General features: G+C 42.5%; 1 protein-coding gene across 1 annotated transcript; it reads left to right on the forward strand.

Annotated features, from left to right (window-relative positions):
• Positions 1–8,385: 8,385 nt before the first annotated feature.
• Positions 8,386–12,577, forward strand: ARMCX1 (armadillo repeat containing, X-linked 1). The gene is given in 6 exon segments (XM_004695977.2): positions 8,386–8,618; positions 8,898–8,956; positions 9,409–9,575; positions 10,321–10,414; positions 10,667–11,892; positions 11,895–12,577. Coding segments are annotated over 2 exon segments (1,134 nt in total). The 5' UTR covers positions 8,386–8,618; positions 8,898–8,956; positions 9,409–9,575; positions 10,321–10,414; positions 10,667–10,790; the 3' UTR covers positions 11,927–12,577.
• Positions 12,578–19,603: the final 7,026 nt, after the last annotated feature.

Genomic DNA, 19,603 nt, shown 5'->3' on the forward strand with positions numbered 1-19,603 from the left:
TTTCCTGTTTAATTTTTACAGCACTTCCAGCTGTGCCAGTAATTTATTTGAGGTCATTTTTTACTTTATTGTGTGTCACCGGAGCACTTGTAAAGCATAGTTACTTTATTTCACCTTTTATTTTATAAAACTCTACTAAAAAGAACTCCACCTAATTTTTTAGCAAGGCTTCAAAAAATATTTCCTTTCCTAAGAATTCTTTAATTAGTGTTATTTTGATTTTCCAGGACATGAATTATTTTCTGGGCATTTAAAATACATATTTTTTTCATTTTCTACAACATTCTTGAGCAGCTTCTTCCTTTTTCATTGACCTTATTTTCTTTTCAACTGGGCATTCGTCTTCCTTATATGAGAGATAAGAAACATAGGAGATGTCATCGCCCCAGTTGTGGCAGTGAAATAGGAGAAGGTATGGCACTGCGCTGATGTGTCTACTTATCTCCTGACGCAGTCTGTCCACACACCTGCTTCACGGGCACAAGTATCTGTTGTCCATCAGAAGTCTGCATATTTGAGACATCTTCTGCTGAATGCTGCCTGAATTTGTCATGGTCAATGTCTGAGGTCCCTGGACTCCATCTGCGCAGGTTTCACTTGCTGGCTGTCAGTCTCCACCTGGACAATGGCAATACATTGTGGCATCCTGGGCAGCCAGTTGTCTGAGAGATGGGAGCTGGAACAGAAATAGAAGGAACAGCAACAGCAAGGATTTCTCCATCTCCTTTTCTTTCCGGTGTATCTTCAGAAGATAGGTCGTTCATTTTTTTTTTTCTGTAAGATGGCTGGGCTTTCTGTGAGGAGCCCATACTATCAGATGAAACTTGAGATTCCTCACTTTCTGATAAAGATTTCTCACTTTCTGATAAAGATAATATCTTTGAAAACATGAGCTCTCTGAAATATTGCACCAGGTTGAGTTGCTGACTCTGATTCTTTGTGGGTGTCTTCTATAATTATGGCTGGAACCTCATTGCTTTTGGAGGTGGTAACTTTTACTTCCTCCTATCCAAGACAGGGCCAAATTACTACCCGGTTCCACCTTCTCACATGACAAGGGGTCCAGCACAGATGGTGTTGCTTGCTAGCCAGCTACCCTACGCTACCATTTCTTTAGCCGTCAGGGCTACCACTACCTGCACTTCTACACCAGGCTGGGGCAGAAGGCAGAAGGCAGACAAAACTAGATGAATGAATTTGAAGAGCAAGGTAAGGATAAGCCATATCCTCCATGCAGGCTTACATTGCTGGGTTGCTCACATGATGCTCCCCTGTCTTGTCAAAGTTGTTGTTTTCTTTAGAGCTAATCTCCTTTCCTGCTCTTTTTTCTATGTATTTCCCACTAATGCATCCCCCAGATAGCCTACCAAGTATGTAAATACTCTACCAATATGTTAAAAGAAACGAAGTATTCTATCAGTTTCATCTTCTTGACAGAATTCCTCCCGGGAATCCTATGACATGCTTCAAATGCAACTGGGTGCTTGCTAGGCGTGCGGCAGAGCTGTTATCTTGGGCTCTCTCTCGAGTCACAAAAATCTTGGAGAGTCTCTTCACTCACTCTTATGTTGGTTTCACTATTTTTGGATCTCATACCTCCCTTTTTCTTAGTTTCTTGGCAAAGCACATCTTCTAGTAGTATCCTGAGAAAGTGTACAGTGAGTTCTCAGTGAGTCCTAACGTAGATAGATTCTTGGAAACAGAATTTAGGCTAAAGGGTATATAAGCAGGTCTTCAAATAGTGACTGTTTTTTCAAGGTAGTCAGGCTGATTTTTTTCATCAATGCTATAATGGAAAAACATTATGCAAAAGGTCATTGAAGGACTTGTATATATGAAGCCTATTTTTGAGACTTATATGTCTGAAAATATCATTCTGTTCCCACACTTGATTGGTAGCATGGTTAGAAATGGAATTTTGGTTAAAGGTGGAAATTCTCTAAGAATTTTAAAGAAGTTGCTTCACTGCCTTTTAGATTTCAGCGTTGTTACTGAGAGATCAAATGTTACTCTGATTCTTTTTTACCTATTAATTTGTTTCAACAGGTAATACACTTACCACATTCTAATTTTAGACTACCTTTGTTCTTTAAAGAACCTTATATCCATTAGCCAGTTAATATATATTCTTCCAACATCTTTGTCCCACTGATAGACCTATGTCTACTAATATACCTACTAATGTACCCTTTGTCTTTGTAAACTTGTTTATTTTGGAAATTCTGTATAAGTGAAACTATAATATATGCAAGATTTAATGACAGGTTTATTTTACAAAGTATTATATATATATATATATATATACTTTTTAAAGATTTATTTATTTATTCATACAGAACTGGGGTACAGGCCAGTGATGCGGAGGATGAGAGGATTCACCAGAGACAGAGTGGGGGGCAGAACAGGTGATGAAGAACACTGCTGAGGGGAGCAGTGGGTGGGTCAGGAGAGGTCTGCCTCGCCATGTGGATCTCCTCCTGGGCAGGCGGGGATCGAACTCATGCGGAAGTGGCTTAAGCTTCTTAGTGCTGTGCTTTAACCCGCTGCGCCACCAAGGAGGGCCCAGTATTATACATACATACATACTGTGCATCAGTTTTTCATTTCTTTTTTTACAGACTTTTTTTTAGCAACTTTGTTAGATATAATTTACATACCGTATAATTCACCCATTTAAAATGTACAAGTCAATTATTCTTAATATGTTCACAGAGTTGAGCATCAACACATTTAACTCTTGAATATATTTATTACCACAAAAGAAATTATATATTTTAATTGTCACCTTCCAATCACCCCCTTTCCCCAGACCTTCAAAACCACTAACCTACTTTTTGCCTTCATGAATTTGCCTAGTGGACATTTAACTTAAGTGGAAACATTTAATATGTGGCCTTTCATTTCATACTTCTTTCTGCTAAGTGTATGTTTAAGGTTCCTAATGTTTTAGCAGGTATCAATATTTTATTCCTTTTTTAATTAAAAATACTCCACTATATGGATATGCAATGTTGATTTATCCATTTATCAGTTGATATACATTTTGAATATTTCCAACTTTTGACTACTATGAATAATGTTGCTATGAATGTTAAGTACAAATTATGTCTTGATATTTGATTTCATTTCTCTTGGGGATGTAGCTAGGAGTAGAATTGTGGGTCATATGGACTATCTGTGTTTAAGACTTTTTTAAGCTTTTGAGGGTCTGCCAAATTATTTTCCACTGTGGCATCACCATTTTACATTCTCATCGGCAATATTCCAATTTCTCTATATCTTTTTAAACACTGTTATTGTCTATCTTTTTATTATAGATATTTGTCTAAATTCTTTTATCATTTTCTTAAATTAGGCTGCCTATTTGCTTATAAGCTATTCTGAACACTAAATACATGATAAACAAATACTTTCTCCCACTCTGTGGGTTGTCTTATAACTTTGTTGATAGTGTCCTTTGAGCAGAAAGAAAAGGTCTTAAATTTTGCTAAAGTTCAATTTATCCATTTAATTCTACACCAAAATCTTTACTGTTTTCAACAATATCTGTAGGCATGGATTTTTCTACTATCCAAATTAAGTGAATATCTTCACATAAAATTTCAGAGTTCTTCACTTTTATGTTCTGCCTTTCCTCCTGGGAAGAATCCCTGAACCACTGCACCAGGAGCTAAAGACAAGGACCCACTTATACCCATGACACTCATGCTCTTTGTGGTGGTGTTGGAAAGGGGTGAAAACTCCTGGCCTTTTTGGGCTTGTTCTTCCTGGAATTGAAAAAGAATTGGGAAAATAATTTCAAAAACTTCCCAGATCTGTTGAAAGTCATACAATTACATATTGAAGTCTCAATGAATCCTAAACCAGATTAAATTCAAAGAAAACTATAGTCAGACATATAGAATCAAACTGATGAGAAACAGAAGTAAAGATAAAACTCTTGAAAGTAGGTAGAGGAAAACAAATACATTGCATATAAAAGAAAAACAATTCAAAAACCTGTGGGTGTATTATCACAAACAGTGAAGGCCAGAAGACAGAAGAATGCCATTTTTAAAGGATTAAAAGAAAACAATTGCCAGCCCATAAGTCCTTATCAAGCAAAAATATGTTTAAGAATGAAGAAATGTTGAAAGGAATTCTACATGAAAAGAAAAAAAAACCACACAAGAACACAAAGCCTTGAACGTGTTGATAAATAGTAACATGGAAGTTTAAGCTATGAGACAAGAACACACCGCTAAACAGGAGGAAGAAAAAGATTGAATTTGCATAGCAAAATGATGATGAGTCAACTCCAGCACAAAAAGTACTGTTTTAGATATGGTGGCCGCAGAAGAAAAACCTAGAATAGAAGAACTTAGAAGAAGAAATGAAGAAACTGAGAGAACAAATTCAGAAAGCATCCAAATGAAAGGCAAATAGAAACACATGGCAAAAAGAAACAACAGAAAGATAAACCAAAAAGCAAAAGAAAGGGTGACAGTAAGTAAATTTTATATATCAGTAATCGTCTTCGACATGAATGTTCTGAATTCACCAATTAAAAGACCAAAAGATAGGCCCTCCCTGGTGGCGCAGCAGGTTAAAGCACTACACTAAGAAGCTTAAGCCACTTCCGCATGAGTTCGATTCCCGCCTGCCCCAGAGGTGACCACATGGCGTGGCAGACCTCTCCTGACCTGCCTGCTGCTCCCCTCAACAGTGTATTTCATTGATCTGCCTGTTCTGCTCCCCACTCTGTCTCTGGTGAATCCTCTCACCCACTGCATGTCTGGCCTGTACCCCAGTTCTGTATGAGTAAATAAATAAATCTTTAAAAAAAAAAGATTGATTAAAAAAAGGTTGATTAAAAAGCATGGCCCATCTGTATTATGAATATAGGAAACTCCCGTCATATCTCAAGACAAACATAGATTTAAAGTGAAAGGCTGGAGCAAAGTATTTCGAGTCAGTAACAAATAACAAAAGCAGAAAAGAACTACTATTCTGATATCTCAATAATTAGACTTTCAGCAGAAAGAAAGTAATTAGTGACAGAGACAAACACTATGAATTATCAAGGTAACACTTTATCAAGAAGCTATAACTGTCATGCATCTAACACAGGTATATACAAATATATCAAACAACTATTAACAGAATTAAAGCAACATATGGACAACAGCACAATAATGGTAAGATATTAACACTTTATTTTACCTCACCTGATCCATTTTCTGCTTCATCTGTTCATATGCTCTAGATCTAATACCCCAAGTTTCATTCCTGGAAGGAATCTCTTTGGATTGGGCCGACTAAACACACTGATGGAAGCAAAGGGCAATTTCTTTACTTCGTGTGTCTCAGTGGTGGAGTGTTCAATTATGGGAAATACACACTACAGAATACTGTTGTATCTGATAAAATGATGCATGTGAAAAAAGAGTTTGCAGAATAGTATGCCTAGTGTTACTCCAAGTTAGCTTTAAAAGGTGCATGTGCACACACATTACGTATATTACACATGTGTATGTGGTGTTATTATACAGAAAACAATGACAGGACCTGGAAATAATTCATTGAAAAGTTGGGCCCTCCCTGGTGGCGCAGCGGGTTAAAGCACTGCACTGAGAAGCTAAAGCCATTTCCGCATGAGTTCGATTCCAGCCTGCCCCGGAGGTGACCACATGGCGTGGCAGACCTCTCCTGACCCACCCGCTGCTCCCCTCAGCAGTGTGCTTCGTTGATCTGCCTGTTCTGCCCCCACTCTGTCTCTGGTGAATCCTCTCACCCTCCGCATCTCTGGCCTGTACCCCAGTTCTGTACAAATAAATAAATAAATATTTAAATAAAAAAAAAAAAGAAAAGTTAGTGATAATTTCCACAAGGTTAATCCTAGGACTGAGGTAGATGTATTATTACAGTGGTTTTCTGAAGGTTGGAGAGTTGAGAGATTTTTCTTTTCTTTTCTCAGTTAGCATCAGGTTTCCTTCATCTCAGATCAAATTTTACAACTCCTGCCCCTCAAGGAAGCCTTTTCGGATCCCCAGACTCTGCCACTTCTTTTACTATATTAGCAATGTTTCTTTGCTTCACAGTATTTTTCTTTTCTTTTTGAAAAAAGATTTATTTATATCTATTTATGCATACAAGAACTGGGTTGGAGACCAGAGGTGGGTGTGTGTGAGAGGATTCGCCAAAGACAGAGTGGGGAGCAGAACAGGCTGATCTACTTAAAAACACTGCTGAGGGGAGCAGGGGTGGGTCAGGAGAGGTCTGCTGCACCATGTGAGTCAGCTCCCTCACCCAGGATAGAACTCAGCCCATCTTTGTGATACCCTGAGACTTAACCCCTGCACCACCAGGGAGGCACATTAATTTTTTTAAAATATTTTTTATTTATTTGTGCATACAGAACTGGGCTACAGGCCAGAGGCTCAGAGGTGGGAAGAGGCTTCACCAGAGACAGAGTGGGGAGCAGAACAGGCAGATCGACGAAGTACACTGCTGAGGGGAGCAGCGGGCGGGTCAGGAGAGGTCTGCCATGCCATGTGGTCACCTCCAGGGGAAGGCAGGGATCGAAACTCATGCGGAAGTGGCTTTAACTTCTTAGTGCTGTGCTTTAACCTACTGAGCCACCAGGGAGGGCCTTAATTTTTTTTTTTAAAGTCATAGATGTCCATGAGGATCTAAGAGCTATGACCTCTCCCACCACTAAAATAACATAGGTATGCATGTATCTTTGCTACAATTTCAGGTAGAGCACACAGGTAGCCACATAGTCTGGTTGGTGCAGAAAGTTCCATGGAGGAGGAAGACTTTTGGCTGAGGGGTAAAAAGGTGGGTGTGAGCTGCAGGCAATAAGCTTGAAGCAAGGCTCCGTTCACCATGCCGTTGGGTAACCTGCTGTGAGGAGGCCAGAAATGGGTGGTCCCAGCTGGTGGCACCTCTCAGACCAGGTGGTAGCAGCAGTCAGTGGCAGGAGCAGTGGACACTGGGTCACCATGAATGAGGGTCTTTGCTCCAACAATTCCCTTTTCAGGCTCCATGGAAACCCACGGCCGTAGGGATGGGTGTGAACAGCAATCTCTTCTGTGCATCCCTGAGTTACCCCTGTGGGAATGTGGGGAACGAGGGGAGAAATCAAAGTCATGTCCTCAGGTGGGTCACCTAAGTGATAGTGGAGTTTACCACCCCGCTTAATGGCCACAATATAGTTTTGGACTGAGCAACAGTCAGGTGCCTGAATGCACAAGACAAGAAGACCTGGAATCCAGGAGGTGATAGAGGTAGCATCTTTCTCCCTCTGCTCCTTTAAAAAAATATTTATTTATTTATGCATGCAAGAGCTGGGGTACAAGCCAGAGGTGTGGGGGCAGGGGTGGTGGTGAGAGGATTCACCAGAGACAGAGTGGGGGAGCAGAAAAGGCAGACTGACTGAAATAGATTACTGAGGGGGAGCAGTGGTCTCTGCTGTGCCAAGAGGGTCACTTCCCTGGCTGGGGATGGCTTCAGAGTACTGAGACTTAATCCTTGAGCCACCAGGGATGCCCTTCCCTCTGCTCTTGGCAGGGCGGGGAGAGACAGACAGTTTCTATATCTCTCACACCCTCAATTACTCTGATTTAGTAGACTGAAATCTAATACAGGGACAGATGTTCAGAACAGTCATAAAACCACAACAGGTTCACACAGGAGTCAGCAAAAACCTTTGGGACATTAAATACATGTCTTTCTTTAATTAAGCAAGGCAGCGCTAGTGCTGGTTTTGTTTTATCAAATTGCAAATTGATGCAAAAGTAGAAAAAACAGTAGATCACTTACATCAAGTGGCCGAGATTAAACGAATACTTATTTCTTTGTGTACTAATTCATAGATCATAAGTGTGTTTTGAAAGCTGCAATTTGTAACCAGTAGACCCATTTCTTGTGTTATAAATAAATGCAATGAAATTAATGAAGCCTTTGGGTTTTCCCTCCCACTGGAATTTCTTCTTCACTCAAATGGAAATACCATCATTTTATTTTTCCAGCATAAAAGTATCGTGTTGCTGACTTTTTTTTTTTTAAAGAATGACCAGAAAAGTTTAAGAAAGCAAAACCCTCCCACTCTGTCTCCTTTTCTGAGCTCTTGCTTCCCATTTTGTAGAGCGGTGCAGGGGAACTGTTGGACCTTGGCTGGAGGTGAGGGAAAGAGGTGGTTGGACACGGAGTAGAGAAGAAAAGAAATATTATTTCTTATAGAGGAAGGGAAGAAATAAAAGACAGTGGACCTGGATGCAAATGCAGTCTGTCCCTGTCAACCAAAGACAGGCAAATTCCAATCACAAGGAGCCGCTACTTCTGGTGTCTGGGATAGGCAGAGAAAAAAAAAAAAAAAAAGAGTGGCAGGAACTGATGTGGAGATGTGGAGGGGTGAGAAAGGGTGGGCCGGCTCCTGCCGCACTGCTGGTGGGAGTGGTAATTGGGGTCCGGAGCTCACGGTGACGTGGCTCTCACGTGAGCAGGAGTCGACGTGTGCTGGCGCCCTTCTACACCAGGCTCGGTTTGCTCGGGCTGCCCTCTACTATTGCCCTAAGCGCGGGCAGGCTTGTGGGCCGGGAAGGAGGAGGAGGTAACTGCCTCGAGTCCAGCAGGTTTGTGTGTAAAGGGGCACTGCGGTGGGGGTGGCAGAGGGTGTAGACCAAAGCGGGACTAGGCCTGCTTTCTCCACACCCTTGCACTAACCCCGGGTCCTACCAAGAACAAACGTGATGGACGGTGGGGGCTGGATTTCAGGGGATACCGCAGACCTGGAGACCTTTGGCACCCAGTGTCTTAAATTGCGAAGGGTAGACACTAGGATTCGTGCCAAGTGTGCTGCTCCGTCCAGCTAGCCAGAATCTTGGGACTTTGCGCCTGACTGTCATTCCCAGGTGAGGTCCCAGAACCGCTCAGAGCAAACGAATCAAGAATCTGGCCCCAGTTCCTGCAGGTCAGTGCAAAGAGGGGATTTCCCTGCGGACTTCACAAGGGCGGCTGGTAGCGGGTGGGGGTGGCTGAAGCCCTTGCCTACGGCCTTTTGCTGACTGTCCCTCAATCTTCCTGCAGCTTTTAAGTAAGAAAAAGGGTGTGACCGCGGCTGCAGGAGAGGGGGAGAGGAAAAAGGAGGAAATTGTTTGTTGTTTTGGCGGATGGAGGTGTGTCGGGGAGTGCGATCGATGGAACAAACGCTTTCTCCGCGTCTGGAGTTTCCTTACTTGCCCCCCCCCCCCATTCCCCCTTTTTCCAGTTGTTCGAAAGGGGTGTGGTTTTTGCTAGGAAAATGGCCGCCCGCTGGGGGGTGGGGGTACGTGAACCTGGTGCTGGGTGAGGGCTGACGTAAGGGAGTCCTGAAAAGTGGGGGTTGGGTGAGAGATCAAAAGGTGATAGGTCTTTGATAACCAGGACCTTGAATTTGGAAAAGCTGGTTTGGGAGCTCTGGGAAGTGCTGTTCCGCCGGCCCAGCTCTCAGCCTGTGCCCTCGGCTTGCTGCTTCTCTGGGTCAGTGCATCTAGCGCCTGAAGACCAGCTCGGAAGTACGAAGGAGAGGAAGATTGCCCATAAATAAGCAGGTTAGAGCGGGTGCTGTTTGGGGATGCTTGGGGTGGACGATGCTGGAAACTGCCAACTTGAGTGGGCCCGCGGACCTTCTCGGAACCCTCCCTCCTCGACCATTACGGAGCTGGGTCAAGAAAGAGCTGTGCAGGTACAGAGTGAAGTGGCTGGGGGTGGGGTGGGGTGGGGAGAGCCTGTCAAAGTGTCCTGGGTCGGGCGGCAGGACCTCGCCTGGTTACTCTCATGCAGCAAACACTCAGCCCCCCCCCCGCCCCCAGTGGGGGGTAGGGGCTTAGGTTTGGTGGAGGCGGAAACATGGATGAGGGAGGAAGGAAATTGCTCCACAGCTGTGGAAGTTGGTATAATGGCTGGGAGGGTGGGAGGAGTATCCTGGCACTCTGAGGTGTTGGGGGGTGGTGAGGGGCGGCTTAGCCAAGTGAGGAGTTGGAGCGGTCAGACAATTTATGCCTGTCCAGCTTATTGACGCTGTGAGCCCCCCCCCACTTCCGCTTTGTTACAAGGAAGGAGGTGTGGGGTCACTTTCCAAGGAAATGACTGGCAGGGTCAGTGGATTGAGGAGGCCAGAGAGGGGGAGTGGAGAACAGATGGGAACCTCAGGTCTGTGAGGACGGTAGAGTAACCAGTGGAGGAAAACTTTGGGCTTTTAGGGAAGAGGCCCCAGATTGAGGAGGTCCTGTCTGAGATGAGGCACCCCACCCCTCTGAGCACTCAGCACCTGCCTCCCCCCTTCTCTGCATGTAGGTTTGCAAGAAGAAGTGCACTTCTTGGCAAGAAAGAGAAGAAAGAAACAGCTGGAGGTGCCACTGTTTCCAGAATATCTGGAGGAACAGGGGAGGTAAGGAAGTGACCAGATTCCTTAAATGTGTCAGAGTGGGATGGGGTGGTTAAACATGAGGTCAGAGAATCTGGAGGTGGAGAAAGTGTTCACAGCTGCCGCTCACTCTGCTCCGTAGAGGAAAGGCATCAGTGACCAGGATACCGGTGTCGGGACCCTGCCACTGCCCTGCCTGGTAGTCTGCAGCCCAGTTGTTGGCATGCTGTGGCACAGAGGTAGGACACTGACGCCTCAGATTTCCTTCATTCCTAGGTTCACTGTATGGGCAGCTGCAACAGAGCCTGCCAGCTGTAGCTGAAGACTCCTCCTGGAAGTGGAAGCACCGGGCTGGACCACAGCAAGCCCTCTCTGCTAGTGTTCAGACCTTCACCCCAGCATGGGCCGCACTCGGGAGGCTGGCTGCGTGGCTGCCGGAGTGGTGATTGGAGCTGGTGCCTGCTACTGCGTGTACAGACTGACCTGGGGGAAAGATGACAGTGAGAAAATGTGGGATGATGACGACAACGACGACGACGACGATGACGCCGACGAAGATGAGGAGGAGTCTAGTGATATTTCAGAAACTGGGGGTGAGCCTGGGGAAGGAGCTAATGCAGGGGCAGAAGCCGGAGCTAACCTTCAGAGTGATGCGAAGCCAAAGGCTGAGGTGGGTGTAGAACTTGAGAGCTGTGCAGATGTAAAGGTGAAGGTCCACTCCGGAGTCCAGAGTGGAGGTGGTCTAGAGGCCAAGGCCAAAGCCCTTTTCAGCAGTCTGAAGGAGCAGGCGAGTGCAAAGGCCTGCAGAGTGGCCAGGTTGGGTACCATCTCTGGGACCAGGACCCTCGCACCAAGTTTACCCTTCCCAGGTGGCCGGGGGGGAAGCTGCCACCCCACCAGGAATGGGGCTAGGGCTGGAGGCAGGACAAGAGGAAAATCCAAGGGAAGAGCCCGAGGTAAGAGCACCAGGACTCCAGCTACATCGTGGCCTGTTCGCAGGGGCAAATTCAATTTTCCCTATAAAATTGATGATATTCTGGGTGCGACTGACCTTCAAAAGGTCCTTAACATCCTGGAGAGAACAAATGATCCTTTCATTCAAGAAGTAGCCTTGGTTACTCTGGGTAACAATGCAGCATATTCATTTAACCAAAATGCCATCCGTGAATTGGGTGGTCTCCCAATTATTGCAAAAATGATAAAAACGAAGGACCCAATTATCAGGGAAAAGGCTTACAATGCCCTTAATAACCTGAGTGTGAATGCTGAAAATCAGGGCAAGATTAAGACATATATCAGTCAAGTGTGTGATGACACTATGGTCTGTCGCGTGGACTCAGCTGTGCAGATGGCTGGACTGAGACTCCTAACCAACATGACTGTGACTAATCATTACCAACACTTGCTTTCCTATTCTTTTCCAGACTTTTTTGCTTTGTTGTTTCTGGGAAATTATTTCACCAAGATTCAGATTATGAAACTAATTATAAACTTTACTGAAAATCCAGCCATGACGAGAGAGCTGGTCAGTTGTAAAGTCCCATCAGAATTGATTTCCCTTTTTAATAAAGAGTGGGACAGAGAGATTCTTCTCAATATCCTCACCCTATTTGAGAATATCAATGACAACATCAAAAGTGAAGGGCTTGCATCATCCAGGAAAGAATTCAGCAGAAGTTCACTTTTTTTCTTATTCAAAGAATCAGGAGTGTGTGTTAAGAAAATCAAAGCGTTAGCAAATCACAGTGATCTGGTGGTAAAAGTAAAAGTTCTGAAAGTACTGACCAAGCTCTAATGAGGGGTCTATCCTAAGCAAAATTGCAGTGATTTTTTAGTTTGCACTTGGAAACAATGTATTTTGTAAATTCTTTGTTTTTCACTGTGCTTATATGCGAAGAGGTCATTTTAGCTGCTAGTTTGGAATAATGAACGTCACATCATCAACTGTGGTGCTGGTGGTGACACTGGCTTTAGGCTGAACTTTCTAAGGAGGCCACGTGAACACTAGAGCTTATACAAAGGAAGCATACATTGATTCCACCTTGCTATGTAGCTTCAGATACTTTGACTCTTTCCTCTACCTAAACTGATGGCAAACTAATCATGAATAAGCTACACTTTTGTATTGATTTACATTTGTTAATCTAAGACTTGTGCTTCATCAATAAATAAAGTTGTATGTTTTAAGCAGAAAAAAAAAGCCCCGTTTTCTCCTTGAGTTTATGATGCATGTAGAAAGGCAAGGTGTGTGGAAACAGAAAGATCCTAGCCAGAGCCCTTGGTCATGGCCACCTTTGCTCATCAGTGCAGAAAGTGCCAGGGGCGATGGTGCGCAGGCAAGTTTTATGGCAGAAGCAGAAGTTGAATAAGCTGGGCATGAAGGGTGGGGAAACACGGGCAGAAGGGCACTGGAGGAGGGGGGAGAAGAAAGGCAGGAGGTGGGACTCCTGCTCCAGACAGGGGCCTGGCCTGCTGGGTGCAGAGTGGGGAGGGGAGTGATGGGAAGGGAGTCCAGCATTTGGGGCCAGGCTCAGTCCCGGGGCAGCCCCCCACCACTGCTAACCTGCGGTGTCCCGATGTCACCCTGCCCACCCCGGGAGACTCCAAAGTCGGTGTGTTGTGGCCAGAGGAATGACAGGATGCAAGGAAAGAGGAGGCTGACCTGTGAGCAGCATGGGTTGAGCTGGGGTGGAGAGAGGAGGCCGCCTGGAGGCTGGAAAGCCAGGGAGGGAGATTCAGCCCAGTTCAGCAGGAGGTGACAAAGGAGGGAGGTTCCACTGCTGGGTGGCCTGGGAGTGAGGAGGGCAAGTGGGAAGTGACAGAACCTCGAATCAAGAAGTGCTGGCACCTATTCCGGGCACATTTTAGTGTTAGGGTCCTCCACCGATGTCGGTGGTGGCGGCCACGTAAGTGGAGGTGAGTTAACTGCTGTGAAGTCCTAAGAAGATACAACAGAAGAATACTTCTTAGTGCTGCTGTGAGAGTTCTTTGGCAAGGGTGGATAGGGGAGGGCCTTGAGGGAACCACAGAGCGTGCTGCTGGTGTACATCTAGGAGAAGGGACAAGCCTCTCCTACCCACAGTGTTGATGAGGGCGTGGGGCAGGAGCATTCTGTACGGTCCTGGTGGGAAAGCACATGGGTATGGGCCGCTTGGACGCGTTTCAGAAAGCATAAGAGGTGCCTGCTCTTTGATCCGGCCATTCCACTTGTTGGAGAGTATCCTTAGGGGATAGTTGGTTTGCAGAAAGCTCTGCATCCCCACATAATTTTGAAGGGTGAAAAGCTGTGAATGACCCAAGTGTCTCATAAATAGAAAAACTAAGGTACATCAGCACATTGAGACATTATGTAACTTTTGAAAACATTGATGAATATCTACATTTATTTAAAAGGAAAAATTTAGCATTTAATATTAGTGGGAAAGCCAGTTGCATGAGCATATACTTAATATAGCCACCTTTTGAAAAATATAAAACATTTACATGCATTACAACTTCTGAACGACTAGATATCAAAAAGATAAGAATGGTTGAATAATAGGATAATGCATGAATTTACTAATATAACCTTTACCTCATCTATATTTTATTACATGTTCATTTTTTGTATGTATGATTATTGGAAATAAAATGAGAATTTTGGAGATAGCTAGTTTAGAAATGAAGGACATGATGTGGGGGAATGGTTGGGGTTTATGTGGATATGTTTAGAGACTATATTGAATGGGAAAATGTTTAGATCAATAAGGGAAATATGTTAAGTGATAGATGACTTGATAATTAAGTAAGGTACTATATGTAAACTGTTAATACTATTAAAACATAGCAGTTAATTGGTAAGTAAACACCCTTAGTTACCTAAAAGCCTGGATGGATAATATTTAGCTTAACTTTTTTTCTAAGGTGTCATTCTGCGTATGTTAATGGTATTTTTTCCCAGTTTTATTGAGATATAACTGACATATAATATTGCTATTTAAGGATAATAGTGTGTTAATTTGATACATTTATATGTTATAAACTGTTTTGCATCATGACAATAACCAACACCTTCATTCCATCGCATAATTACCATCTATTTTCTGCCATGATGCTAAGATTTAGTCTCTCAGTAACTTTCCGGTATATAATCTAGTATTATTAGCTAATGGATTCCACATATAAGTGCAACCATACAGTATTTGTCTTTCTCTGTCTAACCTAGCATAATGCCGTCAAGTTGTAGCTAAGCTGTCACAAACAGAAAGATTTCCTTTTTCTCGTGGCTGAATATGCACCAGTGTGCATGTATCTGTAAAATCCTTACCCAGTCACCCATGTCTATTTTAAAGAATATGGCAATGAATGTGGCTTCTGTGCAGATAGCCCTTCAAGATCTTATTTTCATTTCCTTTGGATACATACCCAGAAGTGTAATTGCTAGATCATATGGACATTCTATTTTTTTTTTGAGGACTATTCATACAGTTTGCATAGTGGTTGGAGTAGTTTACATGCCCAGCAACAGTCTACAAGAATTCCCTTCTCTGTGTAAACTTAACAAAGGAGGTGAATGGAAAATTTAAGACATTAAATAAATTTTAAAAACTCATTAAATAAATAGAAAACACACAAACTATGCAAAGATATTTCCTGCTCCTAGATTGAAAGAATTAACATTGTTGAAATGGACATCCCACCCAAACCAATAGATAGATTCAATGCAATCCCTATTTAAACACCAATGGTATTCTTTAAAGAAATAGACCAACATTACTGAAATTCATATGGAAACACAAAAGTCCCCGAATAGCCAAAACAATCCTGACAAAAAAAGATGAGTGGTGGTATCACATTCTCAGACTTCAATATCATATAAAAGCACAATAATTAAAAAAGGATGGTACTAGAACAAAACAGACATATAAATCAATGGAATAGAATTGAGAACCCAGAAATAAAACCATATACCTATTAACTACAACATAGGAGCCAAGAGTAAACATTGCCAAAATAGTCTTTTCAATAAATGACGTGACAACCAGAAAGTCACATGCGAAAGAATGAACTAGATCACCATCTCACACAAAAATTAACTCAAAGTTAATTAAAGATGTGGATGAAAGACTCATAGGTAACATAAGCAAAACACTGACATTGGCTTCAGTGATGTCTCTGTGGATTTTTCTCTAGTGGCAAGAGAAACAAAAATAAATATACACAAATGGGACTACATAAAACTAAAATCTCCTGGACAGGGAATGAAACTATCATTAAAACAAAAAGGCACACTTCTGAATGGGAGAAAATATTTGCACACACACCTGGCAAAGGGTTGATCTCCAGGATATATAAATAACTCATGCAACTCAACAAAAAGGAAACAAACAAATGACCCAATTTAAAAAGGATGCTGAATTGCGAAGGACACTTCTCCTAAAGAAGACATGCAGATAACCAACAGGCACATGGAAAAATGGTCATCTTCACTTTTCATCAGGAATATGCAAATCAAAACCACACCAAGATAGCATCTCACATGTGTGAGAATGGCCCATATAAAAAACAAACAAACAAACAAACAAAAAACAGAAACAACAAGTGCTGATGAGGATGTACAGTAAAAGGAATTCTTTTATATTGTTGATGGGAATGTTGGCTGTGGAAAGCAGGTTAGAGTTTCCTCAAAATATTAAAAATAGATCTACCATATAATCAGCAGTTTCACTCCTAGGTATCTTCCCAAAGGATGCAAAAACAGTAGCTTGAAGGGACATAAATACTCCGATGTTCATTGCAATCCTATTTCAATAGCCAAGTTATGGAAACAACCTAAGTGCCTAACATACAGAGGAGCAGGTTAGAGAAATGTGGTAAATAGATAATGGAATACTACTCAGCCATAAAAAATAAAATGAGCACTTGCATTTTGTAATAGCGTCGTTGGAAATGGAGTGGATAAAGCTAGGTGAAACTGGTCAGAAAGAAAAAAGACAACCCCCACCCCCGATCATTTCTCTAATATGTAAAATAGAGAGAAACAAAGGTTCATAAAAACCAAGCCAATAACAAGCCCTAGAAATCTGACTGTGGAACTGAGGCTACAAGATGGGGAGGAGAAGATTTGGAGAGGAAGGGGAGGAACCCAGTGAATTATGGTAGAGGACTGAGGGTGCCTAGTGGTGATGGGTGTAGTGTGGCAACTGCATCTGATGAGGTGTGATCGTATGCCTTTGACTCATATATTGTGCTGTAAACCAATGTTGCCTCAATAAAAAAAAAAAGAAAAAAAAAAGTTCCCTTTCTCCATACCCTCATATACATTTGTTATCTCCTCTTTTTTTAATGATAGTCTTTCTGAAAGGTGAGAAGTGGTATCTTATTGTGGCTCAGATTTCCATTTCATTAATGATTATTGGTGTTGAGCATCTTTCATTACTTGTCAATCTAGTAGTATTTAATAAACTGTAAACATATTTCTTTTCAAGAATGGGGTCTTGCTCCATTCTAAGAACAGAAAGTGCAATCTCAATTTCTACAACATTCCTGACGTTTGGGTGTTGTTGCTGTGATTTAGACATGAAGCCTCAGCCAGTTTTTCTCAAGATGGGGTTGGGAGGAATACTGGAATACATGTAGGTGTCTTAGGTTTCACAAGTTCTCAAGAAATGATTGTTTAAATATATATCCAAAAGGGCAGGTTTATTATTGTATAAGAGGGAATAGGACAAGGGGCATTTGTACAGACACAAGCAGGCAGAAAATGCTGCCTCTAAAGGGGACAGGTTTGCAAAGAGAAGCACCTGCATAGACAAAGGCTGCTGCCAATAAATGTGTCTTTTTAAAGATTTGTTTATTTATGCATACAAGAATCGGGGTACAGGTCAGAGGTGTGGAGGATGAGAGGATTCACCAGAGAGACAGAGTGGGGAACAGAACAGGAAGACTTACTGAAATATACTGCTGAGGGTAGCAGCGGGCGGGACAGGAGAAGACTGCTGCGCTATGTGGGCCACCTCCCTGGCCTGGACTGTAGTGGCTGTGGAGAGCTTCATCATGCTGTGCTTTAACCCGTTGTGCCACCAGGGAGGGCTCTGTTTTTAAGTGTTTGTTTTCATGATAGGAACTTATTATAAATATGATCTGCATTTTTTCTTTATTTTTTAAAATTTACTTTTGCATGCAAGAAGGGTGGGGGTGTGTAAGCCAGAGGTGCAGAGGGTGAGATGACTCACCAGAGACAGAGTGGGGAGCAGAACAGGCAGATTGACAAAGTACACTGCTGAGGGGGGCAGTGGGGTGAGACAGGAGAGGTCTGCTGTGCCATGTGGGTCACCTCCCTGGCCAGGAATCAAACAACACTGAGACTAACCCCTGAGTCACCAGGGAGGTGCTAAACTCTGTATTTTCAAGTGCTTCTTAATGACTTGGGAGACAAATTTTGTATTTATGTTAAATATTGTCAAGGCACTAAGTACCAATATTGTATTTTAGTGATCAAGAAATAGACTCTTTTCACAATTTAGCATCTCTGAAGTAATGGCCCATTTTATAATTGATGGCACCTTAACATTCTATCACAGTTTAATAACAAGTATTTTTTCTTTCTTAGTGTTATATAAAATAATGATATATTTTATAATCAAAGTCATCTTAGATCAATTAAATCCTGCTTGTAGTCAATGTAAAAAAAAAAAAAGTAAACATGTACCTATGTACCTAAAACATCAGCATGCATTTACTCCCTAGTAAGTATATTATTTTGTAATTAAAAAGGTTTTGCAGTAGTTTGTGTTAGGAAACTGGCAGAGGGTGAGAAGGATTCATTAGGCTGTGCTTAATGAAAAAAGATTTAAATCAAGAGAATCTGTTGTTGCAGACATAGCATCCCAAAGCAAAATTATCAAATTCACGGAATTAACATTAATTCAAACATGTTTAGTTTGTAGGTTGGGTAATTTTATTTATTTATCTGATCAAATATAAACACACATTTAATTATGGCAAAGAGGAGACTTATCTTTATAAACTGACACTAGGTTTGAAAAATCAATTAACATTTATGCAGTCATAATTACAAGTAGATTTTTTTTATTTATTCGTACAGTACTGGGGTACAGGCCAGAGATGTGGAGGGTGAGAAGATTCACCAGGGGCAGAGTGGGGAGCAGAACAGGCAGATTGATGAAGTACACTGCTGAGGGGAGCAGCGGGCGGGTCAGGAGAGGTCTGCCACGCCATGTGGATTGCCTCCGGGGCAGGCAGGAATCGAACTCAGGCAGAAGTGGCTTAAGCTTCTTAGTGCAGTGCTTTAACCCGCTGCGCCACCAGGGAGGGCCCCACAAGTAGTTTTTTAAAAAGATTTATTTTTTATTTATGCACACAGAATCACGGTACAGGCCAGAGGTGCAGGGGCGGTGAGAGGTTCACCAGAGACAGAGTGGGGAGCAGAACAGGCAGACAGAGGAAATACACTGCTGAGGGAAGCAGTGGGCGGGTCAGGACAGGTCTGCCGTGCCATGTGGTCTCCTCCGGGGCAGGTGGGGATCGAACTCATGCTGAAGTGGCTTTAGCTTCTTAGTGCTGTGCTTCAACCCCCTGGCCACCAGGGGGGACCATACAAGTACACTTTGAGCAGTTTTTAGCACTTGTTTTGTATGGATGAGGCCAGGGCTCTCACTAGCAGCTGAGTCCCAAAATGACCACTTAAAATTCAAAATGAATTTTAAGAAGACTGCAAAGTCTTCTTAGACACATTTCCTTTCTTCATACTGTCATATGTGATTTATCCTGTTGCCATATTATAGTTGGTAAACAGTACTTTGTCATTATGAAAAAAAAAAATAGTGTATGATCACCAGAGACCGTAGCGTAGTTTTGGAGGACTACAGATTCTTTCAGCTCTACACAACCCACAACACAAAAGCTAAACTTTGTATGGCAATAACACAAGGATTTGATTGTAGAAATGCTGATTTATTTTCCGCTACATTCGAATTCTGTATAGGTGTTTACAGTTTGGAAATCAAAAGGATGAAGGCAGGAATTTTTTAATGCTTACTCAGTAGAGATGACTAACTGCATAGCATATAATATCACTAGGTGTTAACATAGACTTTACCAAAAAATACAAAATTAGAAAAGACTGACTTATATAACCTGAATGCAAGGCTGCATGAACCATCTAGGTTACACACATGATAACTATGGGTTTTATTTTATTATTATTTTTAA

Source organism: Condylura cristata, unplaced genomic scaffold, assembly GCF_000260355.1.
Source record: "Condylura cristata isolate star-nosed mole 26May11 unplaced genomic scaffold, ConCri1.0 scaffold00019, whole genome shotgun sequence".
Lineage (NCBI taxonomy): Eukaryota > Metazoa > Chordata > Mammalia > Eulipotyphla > Talpidae > Condylura > Condylura cristata.